The sequence below is a fragment of the Amblyomma mixtum genome, chromosome 1 (assembly GCF_055824585.1).
Source record: "Amblyomma mixtum isolate Tamu chromosome 1, ASM5582458v1, whole genome shotgun sequence".
Lineage (NCBI taxonomy): Eukaryota > Metazoa > Arthropoda > Arachnida > Ixodida > Ixodidae > Amblyomma > Amblyomma mixtum.
This window is the reverse complement of record NC_143012.1, coordinates 228,819,616-228,843,635: the sequence shown is the minus strand read 5'-3', so window position 1 is coordinate 228,843,635 and position 24,020 is coordinate 228,819,616. Positions and strand designations below refer to the sequence as shown.

Sequence of the window (24,020 nt, the reverse complement as noted above, 5' to 3'; positions counted from 1 at the left end):
CGCACAACCACAGCGACGGCGCGAGGTGGGCCCCCGTTTCTCCACTGTCGTGACGTCATCGTGTCACGTGGTGTGACGTCATGTATCACGTGATTTGGAGGCGCACAACCACAGCGACGGCGCGAGGTGGGCCCCCGTTCCTGCACTGTCGTGACGTCATCGTGTCACGTGGTGTGACGTCATGTATCACGTGATTTGGAGGCGCACAACCACAGCGACGGCGCGAGGTGGGCCCCCGTTTCTCTACTGCCGTGACGACATCGTGTCACGTGGTGTGACGTCATGTGTCACGTGATTTGGAGGCGCATAACCACGGTGAAGGGCTGAAGTGGGAGCTAAAGTAGTATGCTTCGCATAAAAAGTCACTCAGTCTTATCTCGTTCGGAGACTGCTACCGGAAGTTTTCTCGCGAGTAATCAGTAAGTCAGGCGTTAGTGTATCAACAAAAAGTTCAACTCTAATTTTAGCACCGATATTGCATTTGTTTCAATACGAGCCGTGATAAAAATGTTCATGGGAGCAGTAGGCAGAGGTATAATTTTCGCCTCAGCGAATATTAGTTGTAATGATGACTTACGTGTTTGCTTAGAAAACAGTTGAGCTGATTTTTTTTAATGAGCAACAGCACGACAGACGGGGATGAAAAGAAGAGGAAACACAGGACGAGTACTGACTCACAAATGCGCTCATAATATAAAAACCAATTCCACTGTTTAGCTATGGTTTTAAGCTCAGCATGACGTTAGGCTCGACACAGGGCAACCAGCAATGAAATTTCTACTATTTCAGCATTCGAAGGCAATCGAGTTAAGCTAAGGTGGTGTGAGAAATTTTGTTCATTTCTTTTCCCGCCCCCTTAGCCTGTAGTTCAAGTCATGCTTTTATTCCGTTGTTATTCATTAGGTAGTACTCGGAAATGAAAGCCACATTAGCACAGTTAAAAGTGTATATATAAAGTACTGAAAATTAACGAGCACATCAACTTCCCGAAACTGCCAGAATCATCGCGAGGCGTCAATAACCATTGAAAACCACAACCTTACAGTTAAGTGATAATGTACAGCAAAGTCAAACGCAGAAAAAACAGCGTTGTCTTTTTTTTCGGACGCCTTGGTATTTTCAATAATGAATATACGCTTGGCAAGACATTTTGAAAACTTTTTTTTCGAGCAACCTCAATTTGTTGTCAAGCGTTCTGCCAATGCAATTCAGGCTTGTAGTAATTAGAGAAATTTACGTCCGCGCATAACTTCAGTGAATTCATACGTTGCTTCCATCTTCAACCTGAAGCTTTCGTCTTTCTTTAGAACTGAAATGACCTAGGCAAAGCGGCTGTCGGTAGCCCCTCCCTTTGTATTCGTTCTACACGCAGAGCCTCACTCGAGCATCCCCGCCAAGGTGATCCACTGGAGCCGCCAGGTGGAAGGCCCGCAGGGCTCCACGCTGTTCGTGCCGTGCGAGGCGCAGGGCCACCCGCAGCCCTCTTACCGCTGGTACCGCCAGTACGGGGCCCGGCTGCGGCCGCTGCTGCCGCTCACCGAGCCGGGCATCGTGCTGGTCGGGGGCACCCTCGTGCTGCGCCGCGCGTCGGTGCAGGACAGCGCCACCTACGTGTGCGTCGTCAGCAACGGCGCCGGCGCAGAGGAGAAGAACGAGATGCAGGTCCTCGTCACCGGTGAGTGTTGGTGTCTCATGGAGCGGATATCTTGTATGTAAAACAGGCGTTGGGGGGGGGGGGGGGGGGGCGAGGGGGGGAAGGACAGCCGCTTTAACCTGTTTTGTTTTCTGGGGAGAAATATACCGAGAAAAAAAATTTAGTGGTGACCAATTGGATTGATGCGGAGGAAATGCGATTGCATTCTTCTTCCAGTCACGGATCTATTCCAGTTCCGATTCTGCTTCTGTTATGATTCTATTCCGATCCCAAGTCTCTTGTCTTTCGCTTCCCAATGCGCTCATATTCTGATCCTATTCCAATTCCGACTCAAAACTACGCAAAATGTTTCACAATGTTAGATAGCGCCAAATCCTGTCGCCGCCACCGCACTGTCAGGTGGCTATTTCAGCAAAACCACCGGTGGAGCTTGTGAGACACAGGCTGTTCTTCCCGAGCACTGTAAGAGGGAATAGCTCCCACAAGTCTCTTATTTGCGCGCATAGTTCAACGCCAGACTTTAAATTAAAAACTAATGTCTGTGGTTCAAATGACGAAACAGCGTGTGCGATGGAACGAAATTCTAGTGCGTCGGGTGCAAAGACTATAGTCGTATTTTAGGGAGTAATGCTGAATGCTGTGGTGCCGTGAGCAAGGCTAAGAGGATTCGTTGTGCCCTTTGAATAAATGCAATACAAAAAGAAAACAAGGCTCGAGACATGAGAATGAGATAGTGAGAGCGGGCATGGGTAGAAAACCAAAGAAAGAGGTAGCGTGGCTGGCTTCACCGACGGGCGAGAAATCAGACTCTTCGAAAATTGCGTCGACGCCAATGCCCTTGGACAGAAATCGATCGCCTGTTGGGAAAGACAGTCGCGCTTGCATAGAAGGAGCGGAGACGGAGTGGTGTAATTATTTTCACGCTCTTGTAATTAATGGCCCGGTGCCGGAATTAACTGCGGTCCCTGCGTGTGAAGCGTTGGGAGGCGGATACGAAAAAAGTAATGGAAGAGAGAAGCGCACGTTTTCTGGATTTAGCGCCAGATAAAGGCGATGAAGCGGACATAAAGAAAAATAGAAACACTTAGTGAAATTGAGAGTAAAAAGACCAGATACTTGCCGTGTTCTTTTCTTAGCATTGTTTGTCTTCAGCTCTGGTCTCTATAGTATTTCGCTTTGTTGAGCTGTGGGAAATAGGCTCAGGGATGAAATGAACAAAGTGAATTATAACATGCTTTCGTAGTTCAGTCTGATGCGTTTCTTTCGGTATATTCCTGCAACGGAAATCCTGGATGCGAGTGTAAAACAAGGTATTTTAGTTAAAAAAAAAACACTAAGGAAACGAGATTTTCCTTAAAACTATAACGCGATATCGTTCATGCGTTAATGCCGGTACCAGGCGTCCCAGCTAAATGTAAGCAAGCTTTTAAAAAACACGAGAAGCCCTAGCCGTCTGAAACCAACTGAGGGTTCTTTAGAGTCGCGTGACCTAGTCTGCAGTATTTTTTTCGTTCAAGGTTAAGTAATTAGTCAAGCTTAATTAATTAACTTTTTAATTATTCACTTGAACAAAGTTTCAGTGGAAAAGTTGTAGGTCGCTTTGAAAAACGGCTGACTAAAACATTTGCAGCAATATACTATTTATGTAAAGTAGTTTTTTTTAACGGCCTTTAACCGTAATTCGGACTGTAAGAAAAAGCTTCCACGTGACAACGGTGCCACTAAACGTCCCAAGATGCGCCTTAGAGAATAAAATCCTGTTTTTCCTCAAGTCCTCTCCTCGATGAGACTTCGGGTACACATTGGGACAGAGATGCGAGCGAGCAGCTGGTCACGTGATAACTTTCGTTTAAGGCCAATAAATAAAGCTGCGTAAATCGTACCGTGATGAAAACAGCACTACTAGCGGTTTTTCGAGGCGATCTAAAACATTTCCATTGACACTTTTTTCCTTAACTCAATAATTAAAAAGTTCGCTAATTAAGCTTAACTAATTAATTAAGTTTGAAGAATGAAAAAATACTCGAGACTAGCCCATGCGACTCTGAACAACCTTCAGCTGGTATCACTGCACTAGGACACTTCGTCTTTTTTAAAAGGTTGGTTACATTTAGCGGGGACACCCGGTATATGCGGAATTTGTAATTCTGGATTTTGCGTTCATACATCCCTGGGAGTCCTCATACCATTCCACGCACACTGGTGCAGCTATTAAGCAATTCGTCACTGCCGTGCGATGGCAGGTGCTGCCATCAGTTGGACTTGTGAGACCCAGGTTGCTGTCACAGAGCAGCTTCTCTCGAGCAATCATTAATTTAACTGGCACCGCCACAGTCGTCAGTTTTCTCACAATCCGGTGGGCAGGTTGTGATGATACCACAGGATTACGTCTTCTAGGCGGCCTATATAGGTTGCCGTAGTGGCTGGCTGGTCCTGCCGCTCCGGCAGTCGAGGCTTCAGACTTTCGACGCCGATGTCCGACAATTTTTTTCTGAGGAGGGAGGACGGTACTAACGCTCTCTCGTTAAGAACAGATAAGACATGAAACGCCCCTTTGATGCATTCGCTTAAAAATAAGAAGTGTAGCATTCTAGATCATTTCTTGGCGGCTGAATGTGATAAATAGCTCAGATCAATACCGCACCATGAATAAGTTGCATATGTTGTCTCAGCGTGTTTTGTAGTTGCTTTTTCAGCAGCAACAATGGTTGCTTTGGGGATAGTTGGAGATGGTAAACGTATGCAGGCTGTTTTGCTCACCGGAGAAAAAGCGACTTTTTGACAAAGCTTTTTAAGTGCACAAGAACATTAAAGAAAAAACTCACCATGCTGCTATGCTGTATGTAAAAATTAATCTTTAACAACAACAAAAGGCTTGATGAGTGCCGGAAACGTTCTTCGCCCAGTTCAAGTCACCCCAATCACGCGGAGAAAGGAAGTAACGGCTCGCACTTTCAGAAATCTTTTGCCCTCCTTCCAATTCCCTTCTTCCGGCAGAGCCCTTGGAGGTACAGATGTGGACGCGGACACGCGAGGTTCGCTCCGGAGAGTCGGTGACTCTAAACTGCAGCGTGTCCGGATTCCCCGTGCGTACGGTCACGTGGTCAAAGGACGGCCGCCCGATCACCGGCGGCACAGGGACGCCGTCCACCGCGGGCAGCAGCTCAGGATCGACGCTGTTCCGGCGCGTTCTGATGCTCAACCGGTACGCGCTTCGAATCCAGGCAGCGCAGAGCGGCGACTCGGGCGTCTACCAGTGCCATGCAGCCAACGAACGGGACTCAGCGCAAGCCCACGTCTACGTCCACGTCAAATGTAAGTGAGCGCCCCAACCAGTTCCCTACTACTGTACGCACTGTGTCACTCCCCGAAATGGTCGCCTAGTGGTTCGGCATCTACTTCGTAAGCGGAATTTCCTCGGTACTCAGTGGTAATGGGTACAGTGGATACATACCTATGAGCTAAAGCCTTTCCACTGCCCTGGAGATCGACTCCTGTGGCATCGAATGGTTGATAAAGTTGGTCATTCAACTCAACTTGGACATACAAATACGGGTTAGCCATGGTGCCCTTTGGCTAAGCGGCCTTTTCACCATTAAAACAAAAATATGATTTTCAACGTGGAAATCATCAGTACAGCTTGACAACAGATTGGTACTGTTACATACGAAGACACTCTTTGGGAATTGCGCCTTAAAGAAGGCTCACCGAAGAAAACTGAGAACAGTTAAGTAGCTTCAGCGTGATGTTTAATGTTCTTGCATGCAAACACTGATGGAAATTGTAAATGTGCATTATGGTGTACATGGTGAAATGGAGCCCTGCCACACAGAAAGGGCAGCCTTTTTGCCTTTTCGGTGAACTTTTTTTGTTTTCGGTTACATTGCGCCAATAGAAAAAAATATTTCGCATGATCCTTACTGAAACGATTCACATAAGACGCTGATACGAAATTATGGAAATATGAAGCCGATACGATATAGATAACGATATAGAAGTACATATGCTCTCACTGTGTTCTTTAATACAAGCTCCGTATACACATTCTATAATTTACATTTGCCTTTCTTGCGGTTTGCATGGCGTCATGCATAGTTAGAAAGTTTTCATCTGCACCTCCTGTATTGTCCACATCGAATGTTTACGCCCCACACGGACTCTTTATCATTCATATCGAAAACTACGCGATCAATCCACTTGCTGTGTGAAGTTTTTCAACAGAGATATAATTTATATGATTCGTGTTTATAGAGCCAAAGAGTGCACCGTATGTTCCGCTTTAAAAAAGAAAAGAAAAAGGTCAGCGGGTAGTGTTAATAAAAAGCCGAAATAAATCTGTCTCTTTCAGTAGAGCGATTTTTACCACACACAGAGGAACAGAGCGAAAGGATTCAGGAAGGAAGGGAAGAAGCCTTGCACAGCACAGTATACCGACTCAACCGGTCGTCTGTTTTACTGAAGTTATTTTGGTTTAAGGAAGCACTGGATTTAGGGATCTGTGCATATAAATACTTTTTTGTTCTCTTGCCTGCTTATTCGCAAAAAAAAAAAAAGATCTCGGCAAGAGGCTGTTGACAATGCGTAATAAAACGTGAGTTTTGTGGTGGATTCAATGAAAAGGAAAGTGTTTTAATCTGATATTCCATACAGGCTTCACCGCTAACAGCCCTCATAAATTTTACGTGCAGACTTTCACGAATTATTACGAGTAAACAGGTGAATGCCTTGGATGTATTTGCAACTGTGCGGACAAGTGACAGGATTCACCTAGAAGAAGTTGTCTGATAGGAACTGTGAGAGGGCTCAACGCTCCCAGGGCTTTCAGTATCTCCCAACGTCTGTGCATGTCATCACTGTGAAGTCTTCACCGAACACCAAACGCAGTCGTTGTCGTGTTTTGTTGTTGCATTTATTTGTTTTCGTCTTTGTGACACTTCCGCTTGCAGCTGAGCCGCCGGTTCTGGTGTCCCACTTCGATGACGTTGTGGTGCGCCGGGATGAGCCGGTGTCTCTCAGGTGTGCTGCGACCGGAACTCCGCTTCCCCAGATCACGTGGTCTGTGTACGACGTCCAAGTCCAGGACTCTAGCCGTGTGAGTGAAGCTTCTTTCAGAAGCGCTTGACGGCCTCTTCCCAACCAGAATAACGCAGTTGGTGTTGTTCCCTACCTGTACCTTTTGTAATGCGGCAGCATTATGTCCCCATTTCTCCAAAGACGGGGGGGAGGGGGCGGTGAGGCTTCTGTAAGAAGCCACTACCCCAACGCCCCTATCGCAGCGGACGTGAAATAGCGCTTGCAAAGGAGGCTTCCGTAAGAAGCCACCACCCCAGCGCCCCTATCGCAGCGGACGTGAAGTAGCGCTTGCAAAGGAGGCTTCCATAAGAAGCCACCACCCCAGCGCCAGTATCGGAGCGGACGTGAAATAGCGCTTGCAAAGGAGGCTTCCATAAGAAGCCACCACCCCAGCGCCAGTATCGGAGCGGACGTGAAATAGCGCTTGCAAAGGAGGCTTCCATAAGAAGCCACCACCCCAGCGCCAGTATCGGAGCGGACGTGAAATAGCGCTTGCAAAGGAGGCTTCCATAAGAAGCCACCACCCCAGCGCCAGTATCGGAGCGGACGTGAAATAGCGCTTGCAAAGGAGGCTTCCGTAAGAAGCCACCACCCCAGCGCCCCTATCGCAGCGGACGTGAAATAGCGCTTGCAAAGGAGGCTTCCATAAGAAGCCACCACCCCAGCGCCCCTATCGCAGCGGACGTGAAATAGCGCTTGCAAAGGAGGCTTCCATAAGAAGCCACCACCCCAGCGCCAATATCGGAGCGGACGTGAAATAGCGCTTGCAAAGGAGGCTTCCATAAGAAGCCACCACCCCAGCGCCACTATCGGAGCGGACGTGAAATAGCGCTTGCAAAGGAGGCTTCCATAAGAAGCCACCACCCCAGTGCCAGTATCGGAGCGGACGTGAAATAGCGCTTGCAAAGGAGGCTTCCATAAGAAGCCACCACCCCAGCGCCAGTATCGGAGCGGACGTGAAATAGCGCTTGCAAAGGAGGCTTCCATAAGAAGCCACCACCCCTATCAGAGCGGACGTGAAATAGCGCTTGCAAAGGAGGCTTCCATAAGAAGCCACCACCCCAGCGCCAGTATCGGAGCGGACGTGAAATAGCGCTTGCAAAGGAGGCTTCCATAAGAAGCCACCACCCCTATCGGAGCGGACGTGAAATAGCGCTTGCAAAGGAGGCTTCCATAAGAAGCCACCACCCCAGCGCCAGTATCGGAGCGGACGTGAAATAGCGCTTGCAAAGGAGGCTTCCATAAGAAGCCACCACCGCAGCGCCAGTATCGGAGCGGACATCAACTAGCGCTTGCAAAGGAGTTCCGCCGGAGGAGTGCTAGGGCGAGTGTGAAGAGGAAACGCGGAGCGAAGAGTGGACCGGTTTGGTTCGTTTGAGCACAACATCGACGTCGCGCGCCAGCTGAGCACCTAGTTCTCTGTGCTGCGCTCAGTCATGTTAAGCCTCCGTTAGCGGTGGATGCTCCCGGTCTTTCGACTAGTAATGTTGCGACAGTCTGGCGTGCTCGGCGTGCTACATCGCGGCGGCTAAGGCAGCAGTGCAGCGGGAAGAGCAATACCCGAAGACCAAATGGGGCGACCGGCAGAAGAGGTATCTAAGCGGAAAAGACGACAAAATCCAATGGTACGTGCAGCTGAATTGAAAGCAATGCGTAGAAAACGCGAAGCGCTAGTGGAGGCTAGATGGTTGACACGCTTTCTGAAGCAGCTTTCTCTCATCTCACTGTGTCATCGCTCATCAAAGTTTTTTTTTTTTTTGAGAAGAACAGCGCGAAATAGACAGGACTGAAGGCAGACACAAGTGTCTTCCATCAGTCCTTGTCTATTTCGCGCTGTTTTTCTTAAAAATGATATACCAACTCGCCCAAGCATCAGTCCTAACGAGTTTTTTTTTCATTGCTTGAGCAATGGAAGGAGGTTTTTGTTTTAATGCTTGTTGTTATTTTGTTTTGAAGATCAACAATGATTTGGGTTTCGTCTTCAGAAGAGGGAGGTCCACAGCAGTAATCTTCTATTATTAGTTTTCCAAAAATCATCTCTGGTTTACAGCAAAAAAAAAAAGTTCAGTGCGACGCCAACAACTGTAAACTTGGGCAAGAGCTGAAGGCTAATAAAGACTTCGTTCATTTTTACGCGTTTCTACGGACAACCTTGGTGAACGGACGATTTCAGTGCCATTGGTTTTTTTTGCTCTTGGTTACCAATTAGCCATGTATACGACTCCTAGCAAAACAACTCCAATGTTTGCATGCTCCAAGACGGCAAACAAGAAATGACGACGAACTTTATCAAACACCTTCGCAAGTAGAAGCGCGTAAAGATGGATGAAGTCTAATAAAAACTTCATCCATTTTTACGCGTTTCTACTTGTCCTTCCTCTTCTACAACTGCGACAAGGTGCAGTGCTCCGAAGTTACTCTTTCCATCTTTCAAGTTCCCGCGTTTATTCGGTCAAATTTATTTCCGCGAGTTTTTGTCGCCTCTGTTTCTTATCGCTGGCACTAAGCTCAAAATGTGCTTTCGTTAGCATAGCCTCCTTCCATTATCGTTTCGTCCGGGCGTATGAGAGTTTTGTGTGTGAGGACGTGTCGTCGCAGGTGCGCGTCGGCGACTACGTGAGCCGTGACGGCTCTGTGATCAGCTTCGTGAACATCACGCGGGTACGGCCCGAAGACGGCGGTGCCTACCGCTGCGAGGCGTCCAACGAGCACGGGGCGGAAGCCCACTCGGGCCGCCTGAACGTGCTGGGGCCGCCCGCGGTGCACAACATGCACAACCGCACAGTTGTGGCCGGCCGCAGGGCAGCGCTGCACTGTCCCTACTCCGGATTTCCCGTCACCAGGGTTATCTGGAGAAAAGGTAAGCCAGTGGAACTTCACCGCGGTAAAAACAGGAGGCACGGGCGCAGGAGCTCAGTTAAATAAAGAAAGATAAATTAAAAAATTCAGGAGGACACTTTGTTGTCATAAAGTGCGGTGAGGCGAAAACCTTAAGCGCGCATTTGCTGCTTATGCCACTGATGTGTGGTTAGCATGTTAATTAAGTTCACAATTATTTGTGAATCTTAAATGCTGGAGACTCTGGAGGGCGTTTGAGAGGCATCCGTCTGATTGGACGCCTTTCTTCAAACAATCTCCAGCGTCCTAGATAATAAAAACTACATATGCGTTGGCAGGAAGTAGCGTAGCCATTAGCACGCTCGGCTGCGGTACGGAAGGATGGTGGTTCGAATCCCATCGTGCACAAAGATTTCTTTCGTGGTCTGACTAGAAAAGCGTGACACCTCTGCTGACAACCTTCTGTTGAGAACCTTCTGTCTCCAGCGATGAGGCATTAAAGGCTTTCAGCTTAAAAGCTGATTTCCTGAGACTGAGGCTTGATACGGAACATGTGTTTGAGGAGCATCTTAAATCATTAGTGATAACTTTGCAACGTTCCTAAGCGTAAGTTTTCGGTATTTCAGACACGCAGTTACGAAAATAGCTCATTAAAACAAGAAAAAAATCTATTATAATGGAACACTATATAACCGCTCACTGTGAAAACGAGGTTCGCCTGAATTGTTGGCGGCTTTGGGACTAGAATTAATTGATACTTTATTTTATGTAAATTAACGGGACCAACCATAACTGTGCATTAAGAATTCTCGTCTTAGTGGTATTATTGTGAACCTCCTTCTTGTAACAGGAAGAAGATTCAGATAATTATTGGATGGCGTTCTCTGCATTTACCCTTGAATTCGAAAACATTAAGAATGCCGTAATGGCGAAAACAGTCCGGCGTCCTTCTGAAACCTCCGGCAACAATAAATGAGTGTTTTTAGATAAGTATACTAATGATGGCTAAACTAATTGAAATTCATTACATCCAGACTAATCATGACTCAGCAAAATAAAGATGAGTAATAACGAATAAGCGAAATTGAAGGCAACAAAGAGTGACTCTGAAAGCTCCTTCGAAATTATCTACTTTTTATAACCTGCAAAAAACATATACTCGACCATGTTCAATCACTAAAAGAGGGTAAAAAAATCCACAGAGCAAGAAATCAGGAAGTCAACAACTGCGAAGGAGAAAGACAAAATGATCAGTTTCGCTGCCGAATGAAGATCGTGCTATTCACTAACTCAAGCATTCCAGATTTCTTTGTATTTTCTTTAGGTGAGCGCCCCTTCATTAGAATAGAGCTCTATGTGCCAGGGTAAATGTGTTCTCAATATAAAAACACGTTCACGTAACAGAAAATTGCCGTACCAAGGCAGGACTGCAGCACATCATCAGATCATAACATCGGAAAGAAGTCAGTGCACTCCAGTTCGAACTTCCCAGCGCATTTGAAGGAACATACAGTTTCCAAATATCTATTCGCTGAAAAGTAGATGCTTAAATATTTTTTACAACCATTTGTTACATCCTCTTCTCACGTTAACAACAGTGGCGATGCCAGAAATTTTGTTCGGGGGGAGGGGAGGCTCATGTTGCAGCACGGCCTCCTCGTAGAATTTGTGGAGGGATCAAAGGCAAAAATAATAACTGCATGGCCATTGACAATGCCATTGTGTATTAGATAATGCTACGCACTGTCTGGACAAGTGAAATATGCATTTTATTAAATAAAAGAGTGTATTCGTATGTCTTAAAAATCGTGACAGACGTAACTGATACCAATGCTTCCATGTTTTTGCGTTTTTAATAGGTAAAGAAGATATAATACGAAGTCTAAAACTATACCAGTCCGAAACCAGCAAAGCAGTGCATGCCGCTGTTATGAAGAAGTAAAGGCCATGAATTGAGCAAGTAGAGGACAAATATTTCAATGAATGTTTGTCGTTCAATAACCTTTACATTTTTTTACATATGCAACGGCCAGCGAGAAATCTCAATGACGCGGTCCTTCGTTTCAGTGTACTGGGCAGCAGCAGCTGTCACCGGTCATGTATTGCCGAATAATTGCACCGAAATTTTAGTCGAAACAGCGAGCACATTTATTAACTAGGAGTTGTGCAAAATATACGCTAGATCGTACAGCGAACATAAAATGGAGAATTAGAAATGCGAAGATACAACTTGATAAACGACAAAAAACTGCCACTGGAAACAAAGTCAGTGTATGTGTATACAAAACCTCGCAACAAGATATTTAAATACAAGTATGTCTCCATTAAAGCTACGTATCTAAGCAAAAGTCACTCTATATAATGCGAGAAACAAGGCAAATAAACATCTTGCGCAATAACAAACAGTAAACTTTACACACGGAAAGACAGATGATCCAGGCGAGAACAAAACTATGACAGCAGAAGTCGCGATATGTACTTGGGCCATACTGCGGTCGGTTACAGTTCGAAAAAATTTCAAAGGGGGGGGGGGGGGGGGGCTGAAGCCCCATAAGCACACCCCTGGCTACGCCTCTGGTTACCAACAAAACAAATTGAAAGATTAAAGATGTTTTAAAAAAATACAGTACGAAACTCGCAGGTGGCGCAAAGCTGACCTGCTATGCGCACGTCACGCGTAGGAGTGCTTCCCGCAATTGACTTGTGCAGACAAGCCCGTAAAGAAAGCGCCAGAAAGTGTTCTTTCTTTTTCTTTGAGTAGGCAAATAATGATCTCTTGCTCTTTTCCGTTGATATCAAATTTTTTTTAAGATTAACGCTTACTAAATTAGGCATAGATTATGCTTTAAAAAATTAGAGGCACTTATATAGATTACGTGTTGCGAATCCGCATGCATTAAAGTCTAAATTCCTCTAAGCCTGCTTACCCTCCTCTGGTTTATGGTTCAAGGGGCTTAACATTCATGATGTAGCAATAGCGTAAAAGTAACACGAGGAAAAGAAAGGAAACGACGCCGACAAGCGCTAATAGCGCTTGTCTGCGTCGTTTCCTTTCCGTCCTGCATGTTCCTTTTGCGCAATTCCTACATCACGAACATTATCCAACTTTCGGCTTTTGCTTAGGAGGTTTAAAACCTCCCAAAGCGACTGGGGCTATGAAGGACGCCGTATTTAAGGGCTCTAGAAATTTCGACCACCTGGGGTTCTTTAACGTGCACTGACATCGCACAGTACACGGGCGTCTAGTATGTCGCCTCCATCAAAGTTCAACCTCCAAGGCCGGGATCGAAGCCGCGTCTTTTGGGGTCAGCAGCCGAGCGCCATAATTACTGAGCCATCCGGGTGGTTACTTCTCCACTGTCATTGCCAGCGTTTGTTTTTGTTTAATCGTCCATAGTTTGAAGCCCATAAAAGCAGTCAGATTTTAACTATATAAGCAATTTGTAAGCAAACCAGAAGACGGCAGTGTGGTTTATAAGTCATCGTTAGACATATAACGCTTTATCTCACATCGCCGCCTCGAATCTTTGAAATTAATGCATTTCTTCGTGAACCTTTTAGTTAGGCTCAGAAGCAACAATTGTATAGTCTAGGTGCCAGAATCATCAACGTAGATATTACGACTTCAAATTGATCCTACTGCGCACACAATAATAAGTTCAAACTCAGTTTTTTTTTTCTTTCACTTCATTGAATAACGTGATTGGTTATCGGGATCCCTACACCAATGCTGATGACGTCGTTCTACAATCCTGCACAATCTACATAATCCGGCACAATTGTGCCAGTGTAGTAGTATATTGTCTTGTTTATGTTTCTAATTTTTCTCTGGAGAAAATATTTTTGTTTCTAAAGGTGCTCATTGGTGCTTGTCATTATAAGTTATAATGTGCTGTATTTTACGTACTTTTTCTTTAACCCACTCCGGCCATAGCACACATTGCTTTGCAGTGTGTATATTAACTAAATAAACTTCAAAGCGGTATAGAGCAACAAGGACAGATTGGAAGATGGGTTGTTTAATCCTTCTTAAATCTTAGAGTATGATTCCAGTAAAAGCAATTTGTAACCGTCAAGGAAGTTGTTCTTAACATAGCAATTATATTTGGGCAGGACGGTCTCGGTACCCATAACTTCATGCGTGTGAGTGTGCAGTTCAAAACTAAAATTGGGCATTTCGAAAAAAAAAACGCTTTCTTCAATTTATACGACAAATCATGTCTAAATAAAATTCAGAATTTTAAAGTTTGGAAACAAACACACACAAAGTATTTCAAGCAAGGCTAAACATTGTTTGATGTGCATGGAGATTAAAAAGGAAACAGAGTGATTGGTAGTCTTTGCTTTTGATGGCGGTGTCTCACGTATTAGCAATAACAGCGAAATTGTCAAAAAGAGGGGAAACTGGGCACACGACTATGAGCGAGGAAACTGCCCCATTTTTGTGAATAAATAGTCTGTGTGAGGTCATTGAACTCAGCTGGGAGCCACAGCATACTGTTTTTGCAGCAGCCCTCCTAAACATAGGTTGCGACAGAAGTTGACCACCTGTCTTTGTAATAATTCACGCGGGTAGAAAACGCACTCTCACAGCCCCTTCCGTTGTTGTGTGTTGTGAATAGATGTTTGCAATAAGTAACCATGACCTTAGATCAATACTTTCTGTGAGCCTCGTTAGATTACTGAAGTGTGGTTGCCGTAGCGAAGCGTAATCTTAGTCAGGTGCCCGAGGATACTTGCCGCTCGTATCGCAGACGGCAAGAGCCTGCCGAGCAGCAAGCGCGTGATGCCCTACCAGAACGGATCCCTGGTGCTGGAGACGGTGAGCCGCAAGGACGACGAAGGACGGTACTCGTGCACCGTGCGCAACGAGCACGGTGCCGAGGCCCGCAATCATTTGCATCTAAGGGTCCTCGGTGAGCATTGCCACTGTCTGTCTGTCTGTCTGTCTGTCTGTCTGTCTGTCTGTCTGTCTGTCTGTCTGTCTGTCTGTCTGTCTGTCTGTCTGTCTGTCTGTCTGTCTGTCTGTCTGTCTGTCTGTCTGTCTGTCTGTCTGTCTGTCTGTCTGTCTGTCTGTCTGTCTGTCTGTCTGTCTGTCTGTCTGTCTGTCTGTCTGTCTGTCTGTCTGTCTGTCTGTCTGTCTGTCTGTCTGTCTGTCTGTCTGTCTGTCTGTCTGTCTGTCTGTCTGTCTGTCTGTCTGTCTGTCTGTCTGTCTGTCTGTCTGTCTGTCTGTCTGTCTGTCTGTCTGTCTGTCTGTCTGTCTGTCTGTCTGTCTGTCTGTCTGTCTGTCTGTCTGTCTGTCTGTCTGTCTGTCTGTCTGTCTGTCTGTCTGTCTGTCTGTCTGTCTGTTCTGTCTGTCTGTCTGTCTGTCTGTGTTCTGTCTGTCTGTCTGTCTGTCTGTCTGTCCGTCCGTCCGTCCGTCCGTCTGTCTGTATGTATGTTTGGTTTTGGTTTTGTGGGGTTTAACGTCCCAAAGCGACTAAGGCTATGAGAGACGCCGTAGTGAAGGGCTCCGGAAATTTCGACCACCTGGGGTTCTTTAACGTGCACTGACATCGCACAGTACACGGGCCTCTAGAATTTCTCCTCCAAAGAAATTCTAGCCGCCGCGGCCGGGATCGAACCCGCGTCTTTTGGGTCAGCAGCCGAGCACCATAGCCACTGAGCCACCGCGGCGGCTGTCTGTATGTATGTATGTATGTATGTATGTATGTATGTATGTATGTATGTATGTATGTATGTATGTATGTATGTATGTATGTATGTATGTATGTATGTATGTATGTATGTATGTATGTATGTATGTATGTATGTATGCATGCATGCATGCATGCATGCATGCATGTATGTATGTATGTATGTATGTATGTATGTATGTATGTATGTATGTATGTATGTATGTATGTATGTATGTATGTATGTATGTATGTATGTATGTATGTATGTATGTATGTATGTATGTATGTATGTCCGTCCGTCCGTCTGTGTGTCTGTCTGTCTGTCTGCCTGTCTGTCTGTCTGTCTGTCTGTCTGTCTGTATGTATGTATGTATGTATGTATGTATGTATGTATGTATGTATGTATGTATGTATGTATGTATGTATGTATGTATGTATGTACGTATGTATGTATGTATGTCCGTCCGTCCGTCCGTCCGTCCGTCCGTCCGTCCGTCCGTCCGTCTGTCTGTCTGTCTGTCTGTCTGTATGTATGTATGTATGTATGTATGTATGTATGTATGTATGTATGTATGTACGTACGTACGCACGTACGTACGTACGTACGTATGTATGTATGTATGTATGTATGTATGTATGTATGTATGTATGTATGTATGTATGTATGTCCGTCCGCCCGTCCGTCCGTCCGTCCGTCCGTCCGTCCGTCTGTGTGTCTGTCCTTCCGTTCGTCTGCCTGCCTGTCTGCCTGCTTGCATGCCTTTCTTTCTCCTTCTGTCTGTCTGCTTCAGCAGTCGAGCGTTTCCTTCCTGCATTAGAGCGCGCTGCTTTATATTATGTTGCTGAGATGTGTTCTTTTTTTATTGACGCTGTTATTTGAGCGAATTCATGAAGGATTGTTGTAACAATAACGCAAGAAGGGCAGACACATCACAGGCAATAAAAAACGGGATGAGCTGTAGTCCAACGTCTTTTAATATTTTTCGCGTTTGCCCTCATTGTGCTGTTGTTATTAAAGTACTCCTGTTTAGTGCCCTCCCACGAAAACGCCCACTCACCTATTTGGCCACGTCCTCTATGGCTAGTCTTGACCTAGGCGGCCTCCTAAGCCGCAGGGGGATGGGGCATTACCATGTGTTTTGCAGCGTCTAAGATTAGAGCATAGGCGAAAGCAACTACAATATTTGGTGTGGTCCTGTTTTGTAAACTGCGCTTCACCAACAGATTGAAAGCTCAGGGGCAGAGCGCAATTTGCAGGCCAAAAAGTGGGTTTTAACGGTGTGTCAGTAGATATATTAACACTACCAAGTACTTGTTTCTACCACTCATTCATCTTCTCTAGGAACTAAGCATGCGCAGAGAATGGAACACGCAGAAATAACAACCGGTAGTCAATAAGTGTGACACGCTGGACTCAAAGGGTGTAGAAACCTAGTTAAGACACAGAGCTAAGTGTAGTAGCGACTTAAGGAAATTTGCTCGGATAATATGCTCCCAGATTTCGCAAGACAAGGCAAGTCAGGGTCTGTGGCAGAGAGCTTCTTTTGACGCTAGACTCAGCTTGGCGCCTGCTAATAATTTACTGCATTAGATAGACTTCCCATGAAGTAAGGGAGGTCACATGGATTTGCTAGAAACAACTAAGTCGTATCAGTTTTTAAAAGCATACTTGTGTTCTTATCTTTTGACAACCTTTTGGTTGACCTGTATTTCTTTTGTTTGTGCATGTGCATTTTCCGCTGTACGATGGTAGATATCTGCTTGTGTCTAGTATTATTATAACCATTTTGTCCCTACATCTTTCTCTTTTTCGGTGTTTATGAAAAACTCTTGTTATTGACATTGTATAATCCTTGTGTATTAGTTTACTGTTAATGGTTTTGCTGCCTGCCTGGCGCAGCCGCTCAAGCGAACAATTACTTTGGCAGGCCTTATATTGTATTCTATTTTTTATTTTTGTCAGTGAAAGTAATTTTACTATTTTATTCTTTTCTTCTCCTATCATGACACCCGCGCAGTGCCCCCTTCGATCACGCCCTTCTCCTTTCCCGAGAAGCCTCAGCTGGGCTCCCGAGCCAGCGTCACGTGCAGCGTGCCCGAGGGGGACCCACCGATCAGGTTGTCCTGGTTGCGTGACGGCGTGCCTTTGGAGTCGGCCCCCGGCAGAGACGGGGTCTCCTTCGGCCATGTGGACGACTTCATCTCCACGCTAGTGTTCAAGTCACTGCGAGAGGAGCACACGGCCGTGTACACCTGCCTGGCAGCGAACGAGGCCGCCGCGGTCAACTTCTCGGCGCCGCTAGTCGTATACGGTCAGAACGCTCTGAATCCTATGAAGCTAATTAGGGCAGTTTTTGCAATTGGCAAAACGAGCAGCATTCCGTGCAGAATTATGCGCATTTTATCTGCAGTTCTTCCTTTTATGTTTGTCATATATATCTTCAATTCTGGCATGCAGCGCCGCCAAGATGGCGGCTAGAACCTGCAGATACCACAGTGACGACCGGGGAGCGTGTCATCCTTGACTGTCAAGCAGACGGCACCCCTGAACCAAGAGTTCGCTGGAAGAAGTCGGCAGGTAGTTAGTGTTTTTTCCTTTGATTGCTAGACATAGCTAATTGGTGGTTGATGGGATAGCCATTTTTCTTATAGGGGATGTAGACATGCTAATTGTTTTGTGGAAGGTACGATGATGAAGTTTTCCGTAGATTAAAAGGGGGGCGTAGAGCTTAATTTACTATTTAACCGAGTAATCGCAGGCTATTATTTAAGCGTCACTTTACGCAGTTCTCTTTGTAAACCTGTGGAAGCAAGTGCCGCATGGTCTTTTCAGGGCTTCAGAGCATCGAGTTTCGCACAGTAATCAGCAGCTCCCGCATGCAAGCTCTGGTGAACGGCTCACTCGTAATCCAAGAGGTCGAGACTTCGGATGCCGGAGGATACATGTGCGAGGCCTCCAACGGTGTCGGGTTGCCCCTCTACACCGTCGTACAAGTCAACGTGCGCGGTGGGTAACACCCTGTAATAGTGCAGCTAAGAGGTTTCTCATTTCAATTCAGTCAGTCGCAGCAGGTTTAAAAACCATAAGTTTTATACCAGGCACTAAGCGCCGATTTTCCGCACTTGCTTGTTCTGCTACGTCTCAGGTCTTGATTGCGCTGCTTTGCTTTTCATTGCATATTCCTGTTTCACTGCGTCCTCATTGCAGCATGCATGTTGAATAAATCTGCTCGTTCACCTGTCCGTATGAAGTCCTGGTAGTAAGGTGGGAAAGTAGAAAGAGGGAAATCACCCTCTATGTTTTCTCTCTCCTTCCTTCACTTCCTTCCTGCACTTCCTTCAAGTGCAGAGCGGGGGCACGGCGTGTCTGTCCTGTGGTGATTGACGGAATGCATGTTTGTGAGTATAGTGGCATGAGTGTTTGTGGTATTTACGAAGAAGAGTAAAACCTCCTTGGTACATTTTAAGGTAAATGCGTGCAGAATATGTCTTACCCCGAAAAATGTACTATCCAAACCACCGAACTCTGAAAATTTAATTGTTGAATGATGTAAAAAAGCATTTTTTCAAAGCTTAATGAAAATGCCGACTACCCTTTTTTGCCACAAGGTCTATACAGCTAGTTTTCTAGTTCTCGCAGAAGTCTGTCCTGGTTTGCGTCGTTCTTAGTGCGGCGGAAGCTTCGACACACTTTCGGTCGGTCGATGGCGAAGGCGAAAATAGCCGAAATCTCTTCCTCGTTGTTTTTTAATGCTTTGCTGCATTTAACTTCCAATTAAGACAAAGACACCATGATGGCATAATGTCCCATCGCTGTTGCAAAACATGAGGCTTTCAACAGACCCGGCCCTCACCTATTTACTTTTTTCCATCCCGTGAGAAAAATTGGCGTTTTTTGTTTTTTCCGTTTATTTTTCTGACTGAAAATTGTGTGTGAATGGGGTTGACAAGAAGCACATAGAAATGCACTCAAGTGAATGTACTATTTTCGGACCGATAACTGATTTGTAACCGCTGTAAGTGCGCCATAGATGACAAAGCCCATTTGTGACCCTTTTATTTTCCAACCACAGCTGTGGTCTAATGGTTTGATTATCTGCCGTCTATGCGGGGGATTCTAAGTTCGATCACCACTGGAGCCGGGCACTTATTGATTTTTCAGCGCGTGCAAATTGTCTCCCAGCCAGGTTCTGGTATTTTGCAGGATGAAATGTTCTGGGTAAGTATAGGAAACAAAAGAAGCATATAAAAGGTGTTTCAGGGAAGACTTTCAAAAATAGGCTTTTTGGGGTTAAAATATGACTAGCAGCATGGTATTGCCAGTGTCGACGGGTACCAGAAAGCCGGTGATGTGTCTTTAGTCGGCTGGTTAACGAATTTTTGATAAGTAACTTTTTAACTATCACAGATAGGCAACTTGTTGCAATTAGAGATTTGTAGCCACGCCTTAGTAATAGCCATATCAGTTTTTCGAATTCTGAAAACGCGACTTCCCTCGGCGCTGTAGCTCGACAAAATTTGGCTGCATCGTGCGAAATACATCTGCGTTCGAAAGCATGCAGGCAAAGTAGCAATCCCTCCAGTGCACGGAAGTAGAAAAAGCCAAATTTTGTCGAGCCACAGGACCGAGGTAATCGCGTTTTCGAAATTCTAAAAGCGGATGTGACTATTATTGACGCCCGGCTATTAATAACGGTGGCCGTAACTCGCAAAGGGCACGGTTAATTCGGGAGACACGGTTAATTGGAGAGACATGGAGGGGCTTTTGCCCTGCAGCGGGCGTAGTCAGGCTGATGATGATGAGAAATCTAATTGTAATCTAACTGAGAATTATAATGGTTAACCAGCTTACTACTTAAGATGATTGACCGGCCACAAGAGACGGGTGTGCACCAACACTGGTATTACAACGCCGCAAAAGCCATATATTTATCCCCCAAAACCTATCTTTGAATATTTTTGAAAGTGTTCTCTGAAACAGTCGGTAATCGCAACTATGAAATAATTGCTGTCGACTGTGAGAAAACGCTTGCGCAACTAAAAACAACACACACTTCAATAAAAATATCCCCTGCCATTTTTTTATTCGCATCCCCAGCTCCGGCTAAGGTGCGCCAACGCTTCATGTCCCACATGGCGGGGAGAGGGCAGGCGGTGAAACTTCGATGCGAAGCCACGGGAGACGGACCCATCAGCTTCTTCTGGTCCAAGGACAACAGGCCCATCAAAGCCTTCTCCAGTCCCAGGTCGGACAGCTATGTTTCCCACTGCTTTTTGCAGTGTTCTTTCTGTGTAAATTCAAGCGAATTTACTAAAATCCTCTGACTGATCGTTTTTTTTTTTAGAGCCTCTGCGGCACATTCTCTGAAAAACATTTTATTTGGCGATATCAGACGTAATGCGCGACGGGTGTTTCCTGCAAGAAAATTTTGAAAAGGTTACCGCCAGCGAAGTGACAGATATCGCGGAGTGAGATTTTTTTCGCATTTCTGCATGACTGCGTCTCGTCCGGAGGTAATCCTTAATTTGCCTTTTATAAAAATTTTGCAAGCCTTCACAAGAATGCAATTTTCGTGATAGCGCTGCATGTTTTGTTCTTTTGGCCAGCTTCCGCCCCTAAGGGCGAAAATACTATCTTCGCCTCAGAAACCATCACCGTGTTCAAAGCTAATGAAAACGTGATTGGTGTCACTCACAACACATCCATTAAAATGAATCTAGATCGGTCGTGCTGCTGCCAGCGAGGACGCACGGTTTTTTGTTCAGCTATTCAGAGCAAGTATGCTTAGTAGCGAATTACGCTAAGAACACTTTGTGCGTAGTGTGCAGCAGTCGACTTTGGTCCAAGTGATCTCAACCGTACTCGACGCTGTGCCTTTTTTCCCGTAGCATGTTAGTGCTGGAGACCTAGGACCACATGTTTCAAATTCCGGCTTTTGAACGTTATTCCCAACAGGAATAGGCCGAAGACTTAAATGTCATTGAATTAAAATCGAGCTTATATATAATCAGTCCCATGGGATGGCCTAACCAAGCAACCGTCTGTCACCTACTCGCAACATGCACCGATATCTCTGTAACAAAGTACTCATGCACGCGGATGTTCATCTGCACACATAGTTATCACTTCTTCAAGGGAGCGGACGACAGCCGCTCATTAGGGGCATAAGCCACCAGTTTCAGCAAACGAATTCCAAGCGCACAATTGTCACATGCCGCCTTTCTTGCAGCAGTATATACGTGGTTGGATAATGTTCGCGCAAGTTCTCGCCACAAACACCGAGACAAATTTAGCATCCATGTATTAGTGCTGACTGGTATGGTGGCGAGGCGTCCAGTGAGAAGCGGCCATAAACGCATTCCTGCAGTGGATTTGTGCATCTGAAAACAGCAAATTTGTCCTTTTGAGCAACTTACAGGACTGCTTTGCAGTTCCTCTTTTTTTTTTCGTCATCGCATGATGGATCTTGTCTGCCGCTCTGAAGTTTAAGTCTCGCTCTCCATGGTCATAGTGTTTCAGGAAGTAAAGAGCCAAAAGGCGGATCTGACCTCAGCATCCAAATTTAAAACTACCATCTAAACAAAGAGGTCGCCTCACTTCCCTTTTCTGATGGGGACAAGAACACTCAGCTAATAAAGCATCTCTCACTTATGCGTGCAGGTATAGTGTCAAGGACCACTCTGGGGAAGATACCCCGTGGTCCGAGCTGGTCATCCTACTCGCAGAGAAGAACGACACCGGCACCATCAAGTGCGAGGTTTCAAACGCATACGGGCATGATGAGCAGGTCACACACTTGTCCATACAAGGTAAGTCCCACTTATATATTATGGTGAGTGTCATCTGTGCCGTCCTTTTTAAGAAAAGGCTTCTAGCGTTGCCCGTTGGAAAGGCTTCACTCACCGTGTCCGCATGTGTGCTTTGCGATTATAGTCAGGTGTTGTCAAGCATCCTCTTTGAATGTCTGGTGCATTTGGTCGCATCGGATTCACTTGGAGCCAGAGCTTTTAAGCATTATCTACAAATCTGTACATTTTTGTTGTTTAATACTCTGCGTCAAAAAGACCTACAATGACTATTGTGAACCCTACCCTTCATGATTCCAGGGACATAGAATAAACCTTTGCATAATTTATTACATTAAAGAGCGTCTGTATACACATGAAATTAAAGTTCATTCCTTTTTATTTTCGTTTTCCCATAGGGCTTCCCCTATCAGAGGCTTCTTCAAAAAAAAAAACGAACTCACCGAGCACTCTAAAAAAACACACAAAAAGCATATAAAGCAGCACCTTGGATATAGGCTACAAGAGCGCTGATTTAACAAGATGACGAGTTGTTTCGTTTTCAGCGTCGCATTTTCGTACTTATTCAGCTCAAACAACAAAAAGCCTGCCTAGTTTTCAATTTCTCACAAAACTGATTTGAGGCTCACACTGTACCTATTATTTTTTTTCAGTGGAAAGAACAGTGTAGAACAGCTTTTAGAATATGAACCAAATGTTTTTTTGTTTCTGCTTTCATTTTCTGCTTTTCCTCAGACCGGCCGGATCAGCCTCCGAGACCTGAAGCCCTGAACGTCCTGAGCCGTTCTGTCACAATCCTGTGGAAGAGTCCAAGCGACGGAAACTCGCCCATCACCAAGTACATCGTACAGTACAAGAGGAGCATAGGTAAAATCAGGAACGGTCTCCTGGGCCCGTTTCATTTACCGACAAGACACATTTTAAAGCTTTGAGTAGGTAAAAAATGTGCGCTTTATGTCTTTACTGTAACGCAAAAATAACCGTGCGAGAAGGAGCAAATGTACTTTGGAATCAAGATTTTGTATTCGAGAGCGTAATTTAGGACTTGCATGCGCACACTATTGACAAAAATATTTTGTGTGGCAGTTCCCTTTATTTTTAGTGGCCTTTCGTACCGCAGCCGCAAGGGTAAATAAAAACTGAATTCTGTTTGTTTACCGCTAAAAGGCAGAGAAAGGGAAATGTATTCAACTCAGTAAAGCCTAGCGGATAAAATGCGATACAGAGTGCAAGAATGTGAATAATTTTCAACATAACTTCTTGAACTGCTAGGATTCTTGAAAAACGTCTTCACCAGCATATTTATCAACGGAAGAACAAATTGTAAGCAGCCATAGATCTAAGATTCCTGCTAAAACATTGGCAGGAATAGGTTTCAGTTTTTAAATAGATTTACTGTAAGCGCCTTTTTTTTACGAATGATTTTGTCGTCCTTAGACATTAAAAGTTATCAAAATAACGCACTTATTTCATGCTGCAATCGTTTTGACTCTAATAATTATCCAAGCTTTGCACATTTCTGCAGAGTCCTGGGAGAAGCAGCTGAGCGAGATGGTGGCCGAGGCGGACCAGAGCCAGGTGACGGTGCAGGACCTGCACCCGCTCACCGAGTACAACTTCCGCGTGCTTGCCGAGAACGCCATCGGCATCGGGCCGCCCAGCGACGCGCTCACCGTCATCACCGACGGTGAAGGTGAGCGCAGTTGTGGCGCTCTCCACAGTCTTACGTCCGGACTAACTATACATAGGGGTAAGAAATGCAGTTGTTAATAAGAAGGGTTTAATTCTGTTACACCCAGAAAACTTCGTGGGGTATGTGATCGATGGCGCTTTGACTTCATCTCCAGGCTGATGGGACGCTCCCGCCGCGCCGACACTCTGACCGTTCCCGGGTCTGTGGGATCGGGCGACAAGTCCATCTCATTCATCAAACACGCGCATGCGCCGTGGCATACGTCACGGTTGTCGTC

At 45.6% G+C, this 24,020-nt stretch overlaps 1 protein-coding gene across 1 annotated transcript in view; it reads left to right on the top strand.

Annotated features, from left to right (window-relative positions):
- LOC149371094 (cell adhesion molecule Dscam1-like) overlaps positions 1–24,020 on the top strand; it is a 92,355-nt gene that overhangs the window by 56,502 nt on the left and 11,833 nt on the right. Inside the window, exons 5-16 of the mRNA XM_089579242.1 lie at positions 1,373–1,675; positions 4,652–4,969; positions 6,601–6,746; positions 9,326–9,587; positions 14,320–14,481; positions 17,262–17,555; positions 17,702–17,821; positions 18,077–18,250; positions 20,342–20,489; positions 21,905–22,053; positions 22,786–22,917; positions 23,576–23,743. Of these exons, the coding sequence (XP_089435368.1) occupies positions 1,373–1,675; positions 4,652–4,969; positions 6,601–6,746; positions 9,326–9,587; positions 14,320–14,481; positions 17,262–17,555; positions 17,702–17,821; positions 18,077–18,250; positions 20,342–20,489; positions 21,905–22,053; positions 22,786–22,917; positions 23,576–23,743 (2,376 nt within the window). The remainder of the gene's footprint in view (positions 1–1,372; positions 1,676–4,651; positions 4,970–6,600; positions 6,747–9,325; positions 9,588–14,319; positions 14,482–17,261; positions 17,556–17,701; positions 17,822–18,076; positions 18,251–20,341; positions 20,490–21,904; positions 22,054–22,785; positions 22,918–23,575; positions 23,744–24,020) is intronic.